The sequence below is a fragment of the Acomys minous genome (genome assembly GCF_964271855.1).
Source record: "Acomys minous genome assembly, chromosome: 16".
Classification (NCBI taxonomy): Eukaryota; Metazoa; Chordata; class Mammalia; order Rodentia; family Muridae; genus Acomys; species Acomys minous.
Genome location: NC_140498.1, coordinates 95131035 through 95148167, shown reverse-complemented (window position 1 = coordinate 95148167; position 17133 = coordinate 95131035). Strand labels below are relative to the sequence as shown.

Genomic DNA, 17133 nt, shown 5'->3' with positions numbered 1-17133 from the left:
CACTTGCACATGCACCTGTCCTTGCTTGGTCCACATAAAACTAATAGCCACTGATAGCCACTAAATAGCCACTAATAGCCACTAGAGGGTGAACAAACAGCAAACATCAAGATTTCACCAGAAGACGCTGCTTCGGGTGCTCCTATCTTTGATTCCACTTACACTGCTGGCCTCACTGGCCCTCCTACCACACCCCAGGGTAAAGTGGCTTGCTCGAAGCTTTGGGATGGGCCAATTCTGGAGAGGAGTCACTGTCTACTGAGGGTTCATCTTGTCATCCCTGCCCCTTGCCCTGAGAAAGACTGAGCGGAAAATTACCACTGAGACTCATCCTTTCAGCCAGAGATATCGAAATGAACGTGTGGGGCATACATAAGGATACTTGCCTGTCCATCCCTGGCCGTTTTCTTTGGTCACATCTGCTTTATGGCGCAGCAAGACTCGAGCAGATTCCAAATGCCCCAAAGAAACCGCAAGGTGCAGTAATGTCCGGCCCCGTGGGTCCAGCGCCTCTGCACTCTGTGAAGCAAACACTGGCGTCATACACCGAGTAGAAAGCATAAAAATGCATGTCCAGCAATAATGAAACACAGAAATCCAGAACACACGATGAGCACACGGTAGCAACAGATGCCACGGGCGTTTGTGCCCGTGAGCACCGGTCAAGCACGTGAGCCTAGACACAAGAGCATGGTCACTGAATTGGCTGGGTTTTGGTTTTGTGTGAGATAGGTTCTCAGATGGCCCAGGCTGGCCTTGAGCTCCTCTGATCCTCCTGCCTCCACCCGCCACTGAGATTTCAGGGGTGCATCATCACAGTGCTCAATTTCCTTTTTTTGTTTTAGTTAATTTTTTAAACAGTGGATTCCTTTTTCTATAAAGTTACGAGCCTGATAAGCAAACAAGACTCCAGGCCTCGAGAGCAAACCTTAAACCCCCAACACCATTCAAACAAGGCCTAGAAAGGCCAGGAGCTTTCCTGCTGCAACGGCCTGTGCCGCAGATGCTGGGGTCCTCTCAGGCTCAGCGAGCACTCAGACCAGGACAGGTCTGTGGTCCAGAACAGGAGGACAGGCCTATAGTCAACACTGAAAGCCCAGACATTCATCTGGGCCAGGTTAAGCCTGCATTCTCGAGCCGGACTTGCTACAAAGCCTTTCTCTCATGTGTGCTGAATTCCCACGGCCTAGAAGGAGCACACAGCAGCAGCTGTGGCCTCACGGACCAGGAGTGAGAGCCAACGGGCACACCAAGCCTGCAGTCTTCTTTCCTGGTTTGCTCTCAGAGCCCTCCCTTGGGTCTCCAGAGGCAAGTGGCACAGTCTGGCGTAAGCGTCAATGTCCTGGCGTTGCCTGCACTGCACAGCTCTGCGTGCTTTTCCAAGGACACAGCTTTGCCTGGAGATGGCAGTTGTTTAGGCATAAGCCACAGTCTCCACACAAGCGCTCCACAGGCCGCCGAGGAGGGCGAGTAAGTGACTGAGGGTTAACGGCCGCGATCTGACAGTTATGCAACCTCCCGTCCTGCTAAATTTATATCACAGCTATTGCACAATGAAGGCAGGAACTGTCATCGAGGAAAAGAAGTGGGAAGCAGTGTGCTTGCTGAACATGAGGTCCCTAAGCCAATCCCAGGTGCTAAAATAGGGTACCCTCTTTTCCCTGGGGGATAGGTCCCAGGAGTCCTTGTGAGAGCCTGAAGCTAAGAACAGCAGTGAACCCCACAGATACACTATGCTTTCCCCACACATACATTCATACAATAAGATCAAGAATTTTCACCCAGCAGGGTGGCGCACACCTCTAATCCCGGGACCCTGGAGGCCGGGACCTCCACTGCAGATCTGACACAAAGGCTGCTCAGTGACCACAGTGAGGGGCATCCTTGCTGGACAGGGATGCCTTATGCCTCCAGCAGGACAGAGCAGTCAGCAGAGGGTCCACCGCTGACTCAAAAGAAGCGAGTTCTCTGGGGAATTTCCCACTTCCTAAGCCACAGGCTCTGGTTGCTCATGGGTGGTGCTCTAGGTTGCTGTGATCAAATACCTTGACAGAAAGAGCAATTCAGGGGGAGGGGCTTTATTTGGCTCACAGTTCCAGGCTACAGGCCATTGCTTTGGGACGGCTGGTCACGTCATGCCCACAGTAAAGAGCAGAGACAGAGACAAGCACGCACCTGCATGCTCTCTTGCTAGCTCTCAAACTGAGCATCCCCGCTTTGCAGGGGATGGTGCCACCCACTGTGGGCTGAGTCTTCCCACATCAACTAAGCCAATACCACAATCTCTCACAGATATGCCCACTGGCCAAGCCAATTACCACAATCCTTCACCAGACACGCCCACACGATAAGCCAATTACCACAACCCTCACAGACACACCCACTGAACTAAGCCAATTACCACAACCCTCACAGACACGCCCACATGAACTAAGCCAATTACCACAACCCTCACAGACACGCCCACATGAACTAAGCCAATTACCACAATCCTTCACCAGACACACCCACATGATAAGCCAATTACCACAACCCTCACAGACACACCCACTGAACTAAGCCAATTACCACAATCTCTCATAGACACGCCCACTGGCCAAGCCATTGTAGATAATCCCTAGAATCCAGATGATTGTAGATTGCGTTGCATTGACAGAAAGAAAAGCCTTGAATAGGGAAGGCCAACCATCATGTCTCCACACATGGTCCACACCACCTCCCATGTTCCCAAGACTTCAGCAGACTTCATGGCTAGTCCACTGCACCAAAGAGACTGAAACTATAAAAAGTAGGGGCAAAGTATTATATTTCTTAGCTTCTGACATCCTACTCTCTAACTTGCATTAAATAACCATTTTCCTAAAAGTAGAAAGGCTATGAACTTGTAAACTAGGAACACAGCTGAAGTTTAACAGTAAAGAAAGTAATTAGCACCCTCATTACTTTCCCTCCCTCCATTACATAAACTATGAACTCAAGTTCAGTCTATGAGAGGCACGGCCTCAGCACGCCGCCAGCCACACAGGAGCGCCTGCCCTCACATCAGTTACTCTATTCACCCTAGGTAGGATGGGAAGTAGGTAGGAAGGGAAGCAGGTAGGAAGGGAAGCAGGTAGGAAGGGAAGCAGGTAGGAAGGGAAGTAGGTAGGAAGGGAAGTAGGTAGGAAGGGAAGTAGGTAGGAAGGGAAGCAGGTAGGAAGGGAAGCAGGTAGGAAGGGAAGTAGGTAGGAAGGGAAGCAGGTAGGAAGGGAAGCAGGTAGGAAGGGAAGTAGGTAGGAAGGGAAGTAGGTAGGAAGGGAAGCAGGTAGGAAGGGAAGTAGGTAGGAAGGGAAGCAGGTAGGAAGGGGAGTAGGTAGGAAGGGAAGCAGGTAGGAAGGGAAGCAGGTAGGAAGGGAAGCAGGTAGGAAGGGAAGCAGGAAGGAAGGGAAGCAGGAAGGAAGGGAAGCAGGAAGGAAGGGAAGCAGGTAGGAAGGGAATGATTTACTCAGGCCACACACAGAAACAAAGAAGCACCCACTGAGGCTGCAGCCAACACTGAGCCTCCTGGACAATAATTCTTAGACATGATGTAAAACAAACAAACAAACAACAAACAACAACAAAAAAAAACCCAGTTCGCTACGTTGCTAGCGTTCTTCTGTTCTGAACTGCAGAAAGACACATTCGGCATCACATTTTACACGGCTGCTGAGAATTCCTCCGAGCTTACCTTGCCTCCCGGTCACACTTGAAATGAGAAAGGCATGAAGAAACCCCCTACTTCATCCCAGCAACAAAGTGATTAGAAAATCAGGGGAAAGGCCGGGCGTGGTGGCGAACGCCTTTAATCCCAGCACTTGGGAGGCAGAGGCAGGCGGATCGCTGTGAGTTCGAGGCCAGCCTGGTCTACAAAGTGAGTCCAGGACAGTCAAGGCTACACAGAGAGACTCTGTCTTGGGGGGGGCAGAAAAATAAACAAAAGAAAATCAGGGGAGAATAAAGAGGATGGGGAAGATAAGGAGCTTTCAGAAGGCCCTCGAGGTGTCCACTGCACTGACAGCTGCCTTGCTACGCTGCCAAGAACAAAGCCCTGGGTTATTAAAACCAAGAGCTGGGTCAAATCAAGAATAAACGTGGGTGCTAAGGACACATCTCAGCGCGTGGACGCACTTCCCACCCAAGCCTGGCCTCCTGAGTGCCAGGCCTGGAAGCCACACACAGTGAGCTGGGCTGCGTAGGGCGTGCTTGGTTCGCAGCACACACAGAGGGCAGCTCACAGCCACACGGAACCCTAGGTCCAGGGGGTCTGGCCTTTCTGAGCATCTGCTCTCACATGGCAACACACCTACAGGAAAGCACAAGAGTACATACAAATAAAATGGAAATAAATAAAAGCTTATCTACTCACACAATACAGGATCATGTACACAGAAAAGCCCAAGGGATTCACTCCAAAACTAATTAGTCCCAGCATTCGGGAGGCAGAGGCCAGCAGATCTCTGTGAGTTCGAGGCCAGCCTGGTCTACAGAGTGAGTCCAGGACAGCCAGGGCTACACAGAGAAATCCTGTCTCAAAACAAAAACAAAAACAAAAACAAAAAACAAAACAAGTATGTCCACTCTGAAAACTAGACATTCTTCAAAAAGAGGATATAAAAATCCATGCAAAAGACCGCCATTTAGTCATGAAAAAGAAGAACAGATACATGCCATAACATACATCCATCTCTAAAACACCATGCTAGACACAAAAGGCCATGCTACGTGAGTCTGTTCTGTTGTTCATGTGCGATTTCCAGACAAGACAGATCTACCAAAGCAGAGCATGTTAGCTGCCTAGGCTTGAAGGGACTGGGGAGAAGGGAAAGTGGATGCTAAGAATACACGGCTCCCTTTTTTATTTATTATTTTAAAAATAATTTAAATGCTTTAAAATTTTTTTCAGTATTAACAGGTTAAAAACAAAACCCAAGCTTCCGATTTTGCCAGAATAGCTGTGTTGAGGCAAACAGACCAGGCCACCGTTTGAAGACAGAGACAGTGGCATGGGGGACACATGGCGTTTGGCAAGTGGGAGTCTCCAGATGTCAGCAAAGGGAGCGATGGGCGGGGCTCTCTTCAGGGTGGTGGAAATGTCTGGAATTGACAGAGAACACACTAAACACTGCGGGAGGGTCACGTTCCATGGGTAGTGTATCAGCTACTTTTCTGCTGCTGTGAAAAAAATACCGTGACCACAGCGAGCGAAGTGAAAGCATTTATTCAGCTTACAGTTCCTGAGGGTAATGAGTCCTCTATGGCAGACAGTCATGGTGGCCAGAGCAGGAATCATATCTCAGCGACAAACAGGAAGCCCAGGGAAGGGGCACAGTCTACACACTCTCAAAGCCTGCCCCCCAGTGACGCACTCCCTCCCACAGGGCTGCACCATATAGGTGCATAACCTGTCCCCAGAAATCACTAGCTTGGAACTGAGTGCTTAAAACACCATTCATTCATCCAAACCACACAGGCACATCTATAAGTGAATTGGGCACCAATAAACATGTCGGGAAAACGCATGTTTATACGTAAACTACTCTACCATCTATAATCTGTCTTATTGCTTGACGAGCCGCTTCAATTCTCTTGAGCTTGGGTTCGCTCCCTGCAAAATGAGAGCTGTGAAGGTGCCCACTGCACAGCTCTCACAGGAAGGTGTCACCTGGCACAGGGCTTCACACCACACGGGGCTCCTCTCAGTCCACCCACACTGTGCAGTTCCTCCTGAGGGGCTGTCACTCCTCCTGAGGGGCTGGCTCACTTTCATTAGTGCCTTCTAACAGTACCCCAAAGAAGACAGCTCTTGGAATTCAACAGACTCTGAGCCTTGCTGTTTTGACTCAACCCTGAGCTATATTACATTAAAAGTCCCTCTTCCCCTTTGGGTCTCGAACGAAGTCAAGGAATAAGAGTCTGCACACCTCCCCTGTGCTTGCCACTTCTCTTCCACAAACTTCTTCATCACCCCGCCATCCTCCAGAGGCGGCGAACGGTGATCTGTGAGGGCGAGCTGCAAACAACCTGGGCCCCAATTCCAGCTTCTGTGACTTCTCAGTGCCCTGTGCTACCAAGCACATGGCGATCACGTCAGCCGCCCTCAGACTGTCCCGGGCCTCTGCCTCAAGTCAGACAGGGAAGGTATCCCCTAGGCGGTTCTGTGAGCCTGAGTCCCTAGTGACCTAGGAGGAGCACCAGAGAGCCTCCAGGCAAAGGACACTGACTAGAATGTGTGCTCAGTGATCTCACCTGCCTGCCACAGGCTTCTGCCAGGCTCCAGGGGCTGGGGCTGTCTAGAACATTCTCTCCCCTTCCTGGCTGCTGTGCTTCCGCAGCTGGCTTCAGGTACTGTCTGCCACCCTCCACCAGTGCCAGCGCTGCACGGACAAGCCTTTGCCTTTGTCCCTCTAAGTGTGCCTCTACTCCCCAGCATCAGCGTGAGGCCTACGGAGTCCCAAAGGCTTGGCCAGACGACTCCTGGAACACAACTTCCAAGGCCCAGTGAACATTAAAGAGCTCCGGGTTAAGAGGCACTCTACCGAGAGCTCTTCTGAGGCCTCAAACACTCTCACAGTTGGCCGAGTTACACCAGCGCTGGCTACCAGCGATACTCAACGCTGACAAGAATTTAGTATCTTGGTCTGGATAAACTCAACCCCTTCTGTGCTTCAAGAGGTGCTTGGACAACGTAAGATGCTTGTGTGCCAGCTGCAAGCCCTACTCATGTGCCGGGACGGCTGAAGGAGTGGACGGCAGAACCTCGATGACGGCAGCACAGCAACGCTGATGGCGTTTTTTACTGTCGAGGTGACAGGGACTCTCTGTCCTTAATTCTGCAACCAACTCCCAGCTCCTGTAGAAAAACTGCACGGTGAGTAAAAGAGCTAAGTCGCAGCTTCCGGAAGTCCTGGTCCTGCTGCAGGGTACCACGTCTTCACCCACTTACCACAGGCCAGAAGCTCCGTCTACTACTGACCTTAGTGCCTCTGGAGCAGAGGCAAGCTCCCTGAATGGCGAGCAGGGGTTAAGAAGACAGGTCTGAGGCCAGCCTGGGCCAGTTGGTTGTAAGATCTTAATTCCTAGCCCAGGGTACTGGTACACCCTATAATCCCAGTGCGTGGGGGGCTGGGGGCAGCAGGGACTACACAGCGAAACCTTGCTCTAAAAAACCAAAACAAAACAAACAACAACAACAACAAAACCCACACAAAGCAGGGCCTGGGAAGATGGCTTAGCATGTAAAATGCTAGCTATAGGACCTGAAGTCAGATCCCCTGTGCCCATGTAAAACCCAGGCATGGCACACACATCACCCCAGCACTAGGGACATAGAGACAGGAGCATCCTGGGGGTTCATTGGCCAGCCAGTCTAGCGCAAAGTGTGAGTTCTGGGTTCATTGATAAACCTTGTCTCAAAAAGTAAGGTAGAGGAATTGTTGAGGACACCCCAACATTGACCTCTGGACTCCCCTGCACTCTCACTGGCAAGCCCAACCACAGACACACGCACCCCACACAAACAGATACACATACCAAGAAAAGAAAGCAAAAGAAGAAAATTTTGCTTTTTATTTCTCTTCTATGTTTGCCTTTCTCTCCAGAGAGGGGAGGAGGGATGAGGAGGGAGGGAAAGAGGGAGGAGGGGGAGGAAAGAAAGAGCTGGGATTCAGACAGCACGCAACTCTCCGATTTCAAATATGGCTCAAGCACAAGCTAAGCACACAGGTGAGCTGCTCTCAGATTGCTAGGACAGGAAGGATGCACGGGGACACCTAGTGCAGAGAGCTGCCCAAGAGCCAAACCAGAGATGCCAGGGACGCGTGAGTTGCCTGCGCACACGATTAAAATACAAAACAAAATTAACATTTCACTAGAGAAATAGTTTAGCAGAATCTGAGATGATGGCTCCCGTCTTTAACCCCAGCACTGGGAAGACTGCCTGAGGTGGGAGGACCGCCGTGAGTTCACGGCCAGCCTAGACTACAGAGCTAAGTTCCGGGCCACTCCCCGTCACAGGTTATAATTCAACAAGGACGAGTCACACGGCCAAACACACATCTTAGTCAGCATCAGCACTGGCCGTTAAACCCAACCGCCTCCTGGTCAAAAAGGAAGGTGGCTGGCTCATAATCAACAGAGGATCTGGGTAAACACCTACTTCCTGCTGTGTCGTGTAAGGGTCTTGACTCCCAAACCCGTTGTAGGGACTCATACAAAATGAAAGCGCAAGACGCCCCTTACCTGAAAGGGTGAAAAATTTCATAATGGTGAAGTCCTACGTAGCTGCTCTGTCCCTGCCGCTTCAACAGCCACATTTCAAGGCTGAGGTTGGACTGTATGGTTATGACCATCAAGATGTCCATGCCAAGGTCTCCTCCCTAGACAGGGAGGCGCAACACTATCAAGTGACCCATTGTATTAAATTAGGGCGACGTGAAAGCCAGAGACTCGGCAAATATGAGCACTCTTCCTCAGCCTTCAAGTCAAGGGCGGTAAAGACCCGACGTTTTCTCCCACAAAACCTATTGCAAGATTTGAATTCCTGAGCACAGCCAAGCCTGTGACCGCAGGGTGGGCGGGGCCAAGGAGGACGGCCACTGACAGGGTTTGAGGCCAGCCTGGGCTACACAGTCAAAGGCAGGCATCCGTGAACACCTTTACCACGGTTTGCAGGAAATGGCGACTTTCCCCACAGCTGAGATCATGAAGCAAGGTGTGGCTCTTACTTCTGCAGACAGCTCTTCCTCTTCAGTGAGGAGAAAGCTGTTTTCAGAACTCAGGCCTGAAAGCCCATGGTGTGATCACAATGACCCTTTCTACCAAATGGACTTTCCTTGTACTTTCCAACATTACACAAGTTGAGAACCACTGTGCATAACAAAACAGTGCTGAGGACTGAGCCTAGACAAGTGTCCTAGGCCTGAACCAGACACCTCAACTCCTTTTCTGTGTTTTTCTTATTTTTCTGTATTTGAGACAGAGTCAAACTTGCCCATACTAGCCTTGAACTCGCACTTCTGCTGCCTCAGCACCATGATGGGTGTGGGCCACTATGGTTGCACGGGGGCATGTGTCACATCTCCGCAACTCTTAAACAGTTGCTGCGTTACCTAATGAAGAACAGCGGCTCTTACAAAGCCTCGTTCTGGTGGATTCTCCCCACGCTGAGGATGGGACCCAGGGCCTCCCACATAATAGACACGTGCTGTGCCACGGGGTAGCCCACACTTGCACCCCTTTCTTATTTATTTTCAGATAGACCCTCACCAAGTTGCCCAGGCTAGCCTCCAATCTTCCTGCCTCAACTTTCTGGGTGTATTGGGTTCCTGGTGCACCTCCAAGGAATCCTTTCTCAAGTGAAAAAGGGACGTCTGAGTTCTTGTGGGTTCCCATACAACTTACAGTGCACGTGGCAAGCTGCAAATCAACACTTAGCAGAACTGCTCAAACAGTCCGATGTGGAGCTTGCCCAGTATTTACCAACCAGAACCCAGGGTTCTCCACAGTTGCGGAGTCAATGTTAAGTCCTTGACAAGCAGGTCTGTGACACACTGGGTAAGAGAAAGGAAGCCAACAGTGACAATTATGCCGGATTTTAGAGTAATTATGAAGCCTTATCTTTATTTGCGCCAATGCTACTACAACTGTTGCAGTGCAGTGCCATTAACACCAGGCACCTCCCTACAGGTAGTGGCTCAGCATTCAGGAGGCTGCCTCCAAAGTTAGAGTCCAGCCTGGGCTACATAGTGAATTATACGCTAAAGCAGGGCTATACAACAAAATCCTGTCTCAAGATCCCCCCTTAAAATAAATAAATAAACATATATATACATATGTATATATAGCAAAGATTCTCAACCACTAGGCACTGCTGACATTGGGAGTCAGATAACGCTGTTGTGGGTGAGTGGCTGCCTTGTACACTATAGGACACGCTTCCACCCAACTGGGTGCCAAGAGCACCCACCTCTCAAATCACAACCACCCCAGAATGTCTCCTTGCACTTCCAAAATGCTGTCATCTCCAGTTGAGAACCACTGATTTAGAGGAATGGCAGCAGATTTTAAAAAGAAAAACAAGAGCAAAAAACCAACGAAAAAACCCAAAGCACTTCCTAACAGGGAGGGCCTAACGAGTGTAGGCCTCAGAGATCCTCAGCCCAGTGAGAATCTCTTTACATCAGCCGCCCTGGGGAGCTTGTTAAATGCTGATTCCTAGGCCCAGCCCCAGCACCATTAGTTTAGACAAGTTTTGGGGTTTTCCCCTCTTCACGGCCAACATCCTCATCCTAAGGGTAAGGGAAGGTGGGCCCCAGAAGATAATTGCTTTGCCCAAGGTCACAAGGGAGTTAGAACCCGGCCTCCGAAACCAACCAAGCCCTTCCCCAGCACCAGGGCGGGTGGAGTAAGGTAGGTGTGTAGATAGGGGTGTGTGTGTGTGTGTGTGTGTGTGTGTGTGTGTGTGTGTGTGTGTGTGTGTGTGTGTGTGTGTGTGTGTGTGTGTGTGTGTGTGTGTGTGTGTGTGTGTGTGTGTGTGTGTGTGTGTGTGTGTGTGTGTGTGTGTGTGTGTGTGTGTGTGTGTGTGTGTGTGTGTGTGTGTGTGTGTGTGTGTGTGTGTGTGTGTGTGTGTGTGTGTGTGTGTGTGTGTGTGTGTGTGTGTGTGTGTGTGTGTGTGTGTGTGTGTGTGTGTGTGTGTGTGTGTGTGTGTGTGTGTGTGTGTGTGTGTGTGTGTGTGTGTGTGTGTGTGTGTGTGTGTGTGTGTGTGTGTGTGTGTGTGTGTGTGTGTGTGTGTGTGTGTGTGTGTGTGTGTGTGTGTGTGTGTGTGTGTGTGTGTGTGTGTGTGTGTGTGTGTGTGTGTGTGTGTGTGTGTGTGTGTGTGTGTGTGTGTGTGTGTGTGTGTGTGTGTGTGTGTGTGTGTGTGTGTGTGTGTGTGTGTGTGTGTGTGTGTGTGTGTGTGTGTGTGTGTGTGTGTGTGTGTGTGTGTGTGTGTGTGTGTGTGTGTGTGTGTGTGTGTGTGTGTGTGTGTGTGTGTGTGTGTGTGTGTGTGTGTGTGTGTGTGTGTGTGTGTGTGTGTGTGTGTGTGTGTGTGTGTGTGTGTGTGTGTGTGTGTGTGTGTGTGTGTGTGTGTGTGTGTGTGTGTGTGTGTGTGTGTGTGTGTGTGTGTGTGTGTGTGTGTGTGTGTGTGTGTGTGTGTGTGTGTGTGTGTGTGTGTGTGTGTGTGTGTGTGTGTGTGTGTGTGTGTGTGTGTGTGTGTGTGTGTGTGTGTGTGTGTGTGTGTGTGTGTGTGTGTGTGTGTGTGTGTGTGTGTGTGTGTGTGTGTGTGTGTGTGTGTGTGTGTGTGTGTGTGTGTGTGTGTGTGTGTGTGTGTGTGTGTGTGTGTGTGTGTGTGTGTGTGTGTGTGTGTGTGTGTGTGTGTGTGTGTGTGTGTGTGTGTGTGTGTGTGTGTGTGTGTGTGTGTGTGTGTGTGTGTGTGTGTGTGTGTGTGTGTGTGTGTGTGTGTGTGTGTGTGTGTGTGTGTGTGTGTGTGTGTGTGTGTGTGTGTGTGTGTGTGTGTGTGTGTGTGTGTGTGTGTGTGTGTGTGTGTGTGTGTGTGTGTGTGTGTGTGTGTGTGTGTGTGTGTGTGTGTGTGTGTGTGTGTGTGTGTGTGTGTGTGTGTGTGTGTGTGTGTGTGTGTGTGTGTGTGTGTGTGTGTGTGTGTGTGTGTGTGTGTGTGTGTGTGTGTGTGTGTGTGTGTGTGTGTGTGTGTGTGTGTGTGTGTGTGTGTGTGTGTGTGTGTGTGTGTGTGTGTGTGTGTGTGTGTGTGTGTGTGTGTGTGTGTGTGTGTGTGTGTGTGTGTGTGTGTGTGTGTGTGTGTGTGTGTGTGTGTGTGTGTGTGTGTGTGTGTGTGTGTGTGTGTGTGTGTGTGTGTGTGTGTGTGTGTGTGTGTGTGTGTGTGTGTGTGTGTGTGTGTGTGTGTGTGTGTGTGTGTGTGTGTGTGTGTGTGTGTGTGTGTGTGTGTGTGTGTGTGTGTGTGTGTGTGTGTGTGTGTGTGTGTGTGTGTGTGTGTGTGTGTGTGTGTGTGTTTTGCTCTTCCTTCTTCGAGGCCATAAAGCTTAAAGGTGAATTCTGGAGCCAGCCAACCCGAGAAGATCCCGAGAAGAACAGTACTCATTAGCCCGGTGGCCTTGCGCAAGGCAAGTAGGCTCTGGGGTCTCAGTTTCCTTCCCTGTCGAGTGGAATAAGAAGCACTCATTCCTAGCGATCCTGGAAAGCGGGATACGTGCCAAAAAGCCCCCGCAGCCCCCGCCCCCGGTCTACAGTCAGAGCCCGGTGGATCCTAGCGGGAATCGCAAAGCTGAAGGACCGTCCCCGACTCCGCGCCGCGCACCTCACCTGGCCCCGCAGCTCCTTCTCCAGCTCCCGGTAGTCGTTGTTCCAGACCAGGAGGTGCAGCGGGAAGCGGCTGCTGGCGTCGCGGCCCGAGGACATGGCGAGGAAGCCGGGATCCGGGCCTGACTGGGGTCTCGGGGGCCCGCCCGGCTGGCCGGGGAGCGAGGGGAGGAGAGCAGCGAGCCGGAGAGTACGGGGCGCGGTTGGCGGCGCGGACCTCCGAGGCCGGAGCGGGAGGCGCGGGAGGCCCCCGGTCGCGGGCCGGGCTGGTGACCGGCTCGGGGACCGGCTCGGCCGCGCCCACCCCGCGCCCCGCGCGCTCGCGCCCGCGCTGACAGCTCGAGAACCGACTGCTGCCGGCCGAACCGCCCCGAACAGGGAAGTGCGCGGGCCGTTCCACCGCGCGGCGCGGCGTTGGGGGGGGAGACGTGGCCCCGAGACCGGACCGAGCCCAGCTCCATCTCTCCCCGCCACGGCCCCACGCCGGGACACACGACAGTCAGCCTTCTGTGGGGCAGCGAGACCCTCGGAAAGCCCAGGATCCCCACGCGCAAAACTCACGGTGCGCGCCCCCCGGCTCTCTCCCCCTGCCCCAGCCTCCTCCAGTGGTTCGCTCCACAACCGGGACTCTTCCATTGGCTCTGCAGCCCGGGGATGAGAGCGGAGGCCCGGATCAAACCATCGGGCTGGTGCCTCCCTCAGTTGCCTTCCATGATTGGTCAGAAACCATTTTGGAGGTGGGCAACACGAAATGGTTTTCACGGAGGGGCTGGCCCCTGGAGAGGTGGCACCAGATACCCTCGTATAACCGGGTAGCTGTGTCTATGGGCTTTTAAACATTGGGATGTTTGAACTGGGTGGTTCTTCGTATGGAAGTTGTCCGACGTTCTCTAGGTGGGCGAGCTGCCATCAGCACTCCTACCAATACTGTCTCCAGACGTGGGCAGCTGTCCCCTTGAGAGGAAAAAATCGCCCGGTTGGAAACCACTATTTTTTTTTTCTGAATTCCCAACTCTGCTATAATTAAAAGTATTTGCCGTGAAGGTTTATCCTGCCATTGGTCTCATTAAACTAGGTATTCCGATTTAGGGCTGTGGCCCAACGGACTAATAGAGTATCCAGGTGCCAGGTGGTGGTGGCGCACGCCTTTAATCCCAGCACTCGAGAGGCAGAGGCAGGCGGATTGTAGTGAGTTCAAGGCCAGCCTGGTCTACAGAGCGAGTCCAGGACAGTCAAGGCTATATAGAGAAGCCCTGTCTCCAAAAGAAAGAAAGAAAAGAAAAGAAAGACAAAACAACAACAAAAAGAGTATCCAGGTTGGCCCAGAGTATGCAAAAGTAAAATTCATCCCTTAGGGTGTGACTTTAGGCACTATCTCTTCTCAACACAACGAAGAACCAAGTGTTGTGTCTGCCCAGATGTGTAAAACTGCCACGAAGTCTGCAAACAGCCCCTGTTCCTTCTTGGCTTTAGAAACACACGTCCAGCTTTTCAGAGAAGTGCAAGCAAGGGCCAGCCAAGAATCCTGACCGCCCTTAGTCCATTCTCCACGGGTGTGGAGTCCTCGAAGACTGAAGCTACTACAGGACGCAGTGACATAAAGATGGCGCCTGGAAAATTTCATGGAGGAATGCGTGAGAACTATCAATCACATTCGAGAGATAATCATGACCTGTGCTTCTGTAGCCTCTTCTGGAAACGACTATATGAACTTAACTGTTGGTTGCCTCCGGGAGATTATACGTATAGAGTGCTTGTCACAAGGTTTTTCTTTTTCCTCTGGTACTAACCAGTCCTGGAACAGAGAATCACTTCCCAAAAGGGGAAACTCCAACTTCGTAGGTATTTAGAGATAAGGCAAAGGATGCTCGGGCAGACCTCTGCCCTCATTCAAGATGGCCATAAGGAAGCGTGCCCTTTCCGGTCACATGACCCACCGGGCTCAGCGGGACACCTCCCCGCGCATGCGTAGTGCGCCGGGGCTGTGAGGCGCTGAGGGGGAGAGGCGCCGCCAGCGCCGCCGGGGGACCCGTTAGAGCGGAAGCGCAGCCGCCGCCTCTGCCGTCGCGGGGTTCCCGGCAGGTGAAGCAGGAGCCATGTCGAAGCGGCTGCGGAGCAGCGACGTGTGCGCCGACTGCAGCGGGCCGGGTGAGTTCCGCCGGCGGGGCCCGCTCGCCGCGCTCTCGGGGCCGGGACCCCTGGCGGGGGCATCCCCGCGGCCCCTGCCACGCCGACCCCCGCGGGCCGCCGGGGCGCGAGACCGTCCGGGGCCTGTCCGCCGCGCGGCCCGGGGATCCCTCCCTCCCTCCCTCCCGCCGCCCGGCCGAGCGCAGAGGCGGCGGGGCCCCGGGCCGGACGGGCCGGGACGGGGAGGGTTCGGCAGCCCCGGAAGGCCGGTGACAGGAGTCACAGGCGCGGGCGGCCCGAGGCTGCAGGTGTTTCCCCTTCCCGGTCTCCCGCCCCGCGCGGGTGCGCGACCGCCGGGCTGCGCTGCCCCAGGGCCGCCGCTCCCGGGAGGAGGGACAGACAGCCCCAGGTCGGGTCTCAAGTTTGAGAGTCTAAGTTAAACCCCCAGATTTTGCCTCTGCACGACCTTGGACCGGTGACTTCGCTTGCTCAAACCTCGATTGCCTCGTTTTTTCCAGTGGAAGCTCTCGCCACTGCAGCGCGCGGTGGTCAGTGGCTGTCCCCCCGCGCGCGGTGGTCAGTGGCTACCCCCCCCTCCTCGCCCCCCATCACCCCAGGGCTCTTCTCTTTTGTATGTGGTTGCTCAGTTCGGAACCCTCGTAGTGGCTTCAGAGTCGTACCAAACAAACACTCTGCCCTGGCAGTGTAAACTCGGGGGGGGGGGGGGGGTCTTCGAACGGCCCAAACCGTTCTTCTGCAGTTAGTATTTGGATTTGAAGATTGGATCTGGTTTAGTAATTGGAACCCAACTGACAGGTCTTGATTGGGATTTTTGGCGCTTGTTTTGGTCCTTGGACTTTTAGCTTCGTTCGAGTTTGAAGTAGATGGCTTTCCTGGTACAGCAGTGTTCAATGAACGGTCTCAAGTAAGCCCTTGAACGCAGGCGGTTTGCAGCTGTTTTTCCTCTTCACCTTGTCATTTGGAAGCAGGAGACTGATTCTATGTGGTACTGTGGTAACCCTTCCTGGTTGTTTCATGGCTCTGAGTACTACAGGTTAACAGTTAGATGGAAGATAACGAGAGGCAGGGATGGTTTTAAAAGAGGTGCTTTATCTGTAAGCCAGGTTTATACAAACTGACATTTTCTCTAAAAATGTTTGTTCCGCTTCCTTTTCTTGCCTGTTTTCCGTTGATTCATGTGTGTCTAACTTAAAACTTCCTCTTGGGAAGCCCTCCTCGGTGGATGGCACCTGGCAAAGGCAGATTGCTTCTCTCTGCCACCCTGAATATGGTCTCATCCAATTGTGTCATTTTGGGACCTTTTCTGTTGTTTCATATTAGTTGTCTTGAATGCCAAAATCTAGAAATACTTGAGTCACTTCCTTCCTGTTTTGAATATAATTAGGCTACCTTGAAGGGTGGACGAGCAACTAGGAATTTGTGCTGCCTCTTGTGCACAGCTCAGGTGAAGAAGGATCAGCGTTCCTTTGGAATCCTAATGTTCAGGCCTTCTCAGAAGATGCTCCCGGAAAAAAATTTGCCTAAGATGGGTGGGGTCACAGATAGTTTTTAAGTCCATTTGTGGTGTTTACTGAGCCTAAAAGTCCTGCCAGATAAACTAGAAGGGCTTCTCCCAGCCTGGTTTATAAAAGCGTAAGTTTCATTTTTTGTGTTACTCAGTATTCTGTCTGTGGGATTCTGATCCCTGTTGGTTAAGTGATTAATGGAGACCATTGTTTAATGTATGTTAAAACACTGCCATCCTTTTCCTGGCTAATTAATGAAAAGCAAAGCCACACTTCCAGTCTTAATACTAATATCTTGCTGCAGAAAGCAGCGTGTGTCCGTGTGCAGAGCCTCGTGTTTCCGCCCTTGCTCCTTAGAGTGGTGCCCAGGCACCTACGGCTAAGCTTGCTGCACTTACTCTTGTGGTGCTGAAGAGAGCCATGCCCTCAGCCCCGATTTCTTGTTTGTTTTTAATGAATCTAGTAGTTCATTTAAAATGCATCATTCTTGTGCTCCCAGGACAGATGCTTTATTTATTTTTATTCTTTACATTGTCCCCCTGACGTATGTCACTACTCCAATTGGGTCTCCTGTGAGTACACGCAAAGGACATGTCTCCAATTCCTGCACAAGGGATGGTGGCAGAGTTGGGGTTCAAACTGTGGACTTGTCTCCATGGCCAACCTCTTAACCACTGCGCTCTCTGGTTCCCAGGATTTGTCTTTGATCGAAATCCTATAACTTTTCATTGTATGACTTGAAAGAGTTAAAATAAACTTTAAAATGGTAAGATGGTATACATGCACTTTAGAGATTTTTGTGGACATTGAAGGATTTTAAAGTATAACCCTTAGGCCAGGCATTGTCAGCCCACGCTGAGTCTGAGGAAATGGGAAAGGCCTGGTTGTAGTTGGGCTTCTAAGGCTGGCTTGACTCACCTACATCCATGCTACCCACTTGGTGTGAACTATACTATTCCTCCCATGAAAGGTTGTCTAGTGAAGCTTTGTGGAATTTCAAAGGAACAAAGTATCCAACCAAAAATACTGTTTTTTTTTTGTTTTACGTTTTGTTACTGTGAGGCACGTTCCTTCAGGTTGGCTGCGGGACAGC

The 17133-nt window shown here is 51.8% G+C and overlaps 2 protein-coding genes across 11 annotated transcripts in view; one reads left to right on the top strand and one right to left on the bottom strand.

The window, feature by feature from the left end:
• ANKRD13A (ankyrin repeat domain 13A) overlaps nucleotides 1-12756 on the bottom strand; it is a 35284-nt gene extending 22528 nt beyond the window's left edge. Inside the window, exons 1-2 of one of the 2 annotated variants that reach the window (XM_084761405.1) lie at nucleotides 12391-12756; nucleotides 387-519 (exon numbers count right to left, since the gene is read on the bottom strand). In XM_084761405.1, coding sequence (XP_084617531.1) covers nucleotides 387-519; nucleotides 12391-12486 — 229 coding nt within the window. In that variant the 5' untranslated portion in view covers nucleotides 12487-12756. The remainder of the gene's footprint in view (nucleotides 1-386; nucleotides 520-12390) is intronic. The other variant, XM_084761406.1, reaches the window with a different exon arrangement.
• Nucleotides 12757-14339: 1583 nt separating this feature from the next.
• The window catches only part of GIT2 (GIT ArfGAP 2), a 48509-nt gene continuing 45715 nt past the window's right edge, over nucleotides 14340-17133 (top strand). For 4 of the 9 annotated variants that reach the window (XM_084761414.1, XM_084761410.1, XM_084761412.1 and 1 more), the window contains exon 1: nucleotides 14341-14535. In XM_084761414.1, the coding sequence (XP_084617540.1) occupies nucleotides 14484-14535 (52 nt within the window). In that variant the 5' untranslated portion in view covers nucleotides 14341-14483. Of the gene's footprint in view, nucleotides 14536-17133 lie in introns of all 9 variants that reach the window. The other 5 variants (XM_084761409.1, XM_084761413.1, XM_084761411.1 and 2 more) reach the window with 2 other exon arrangements.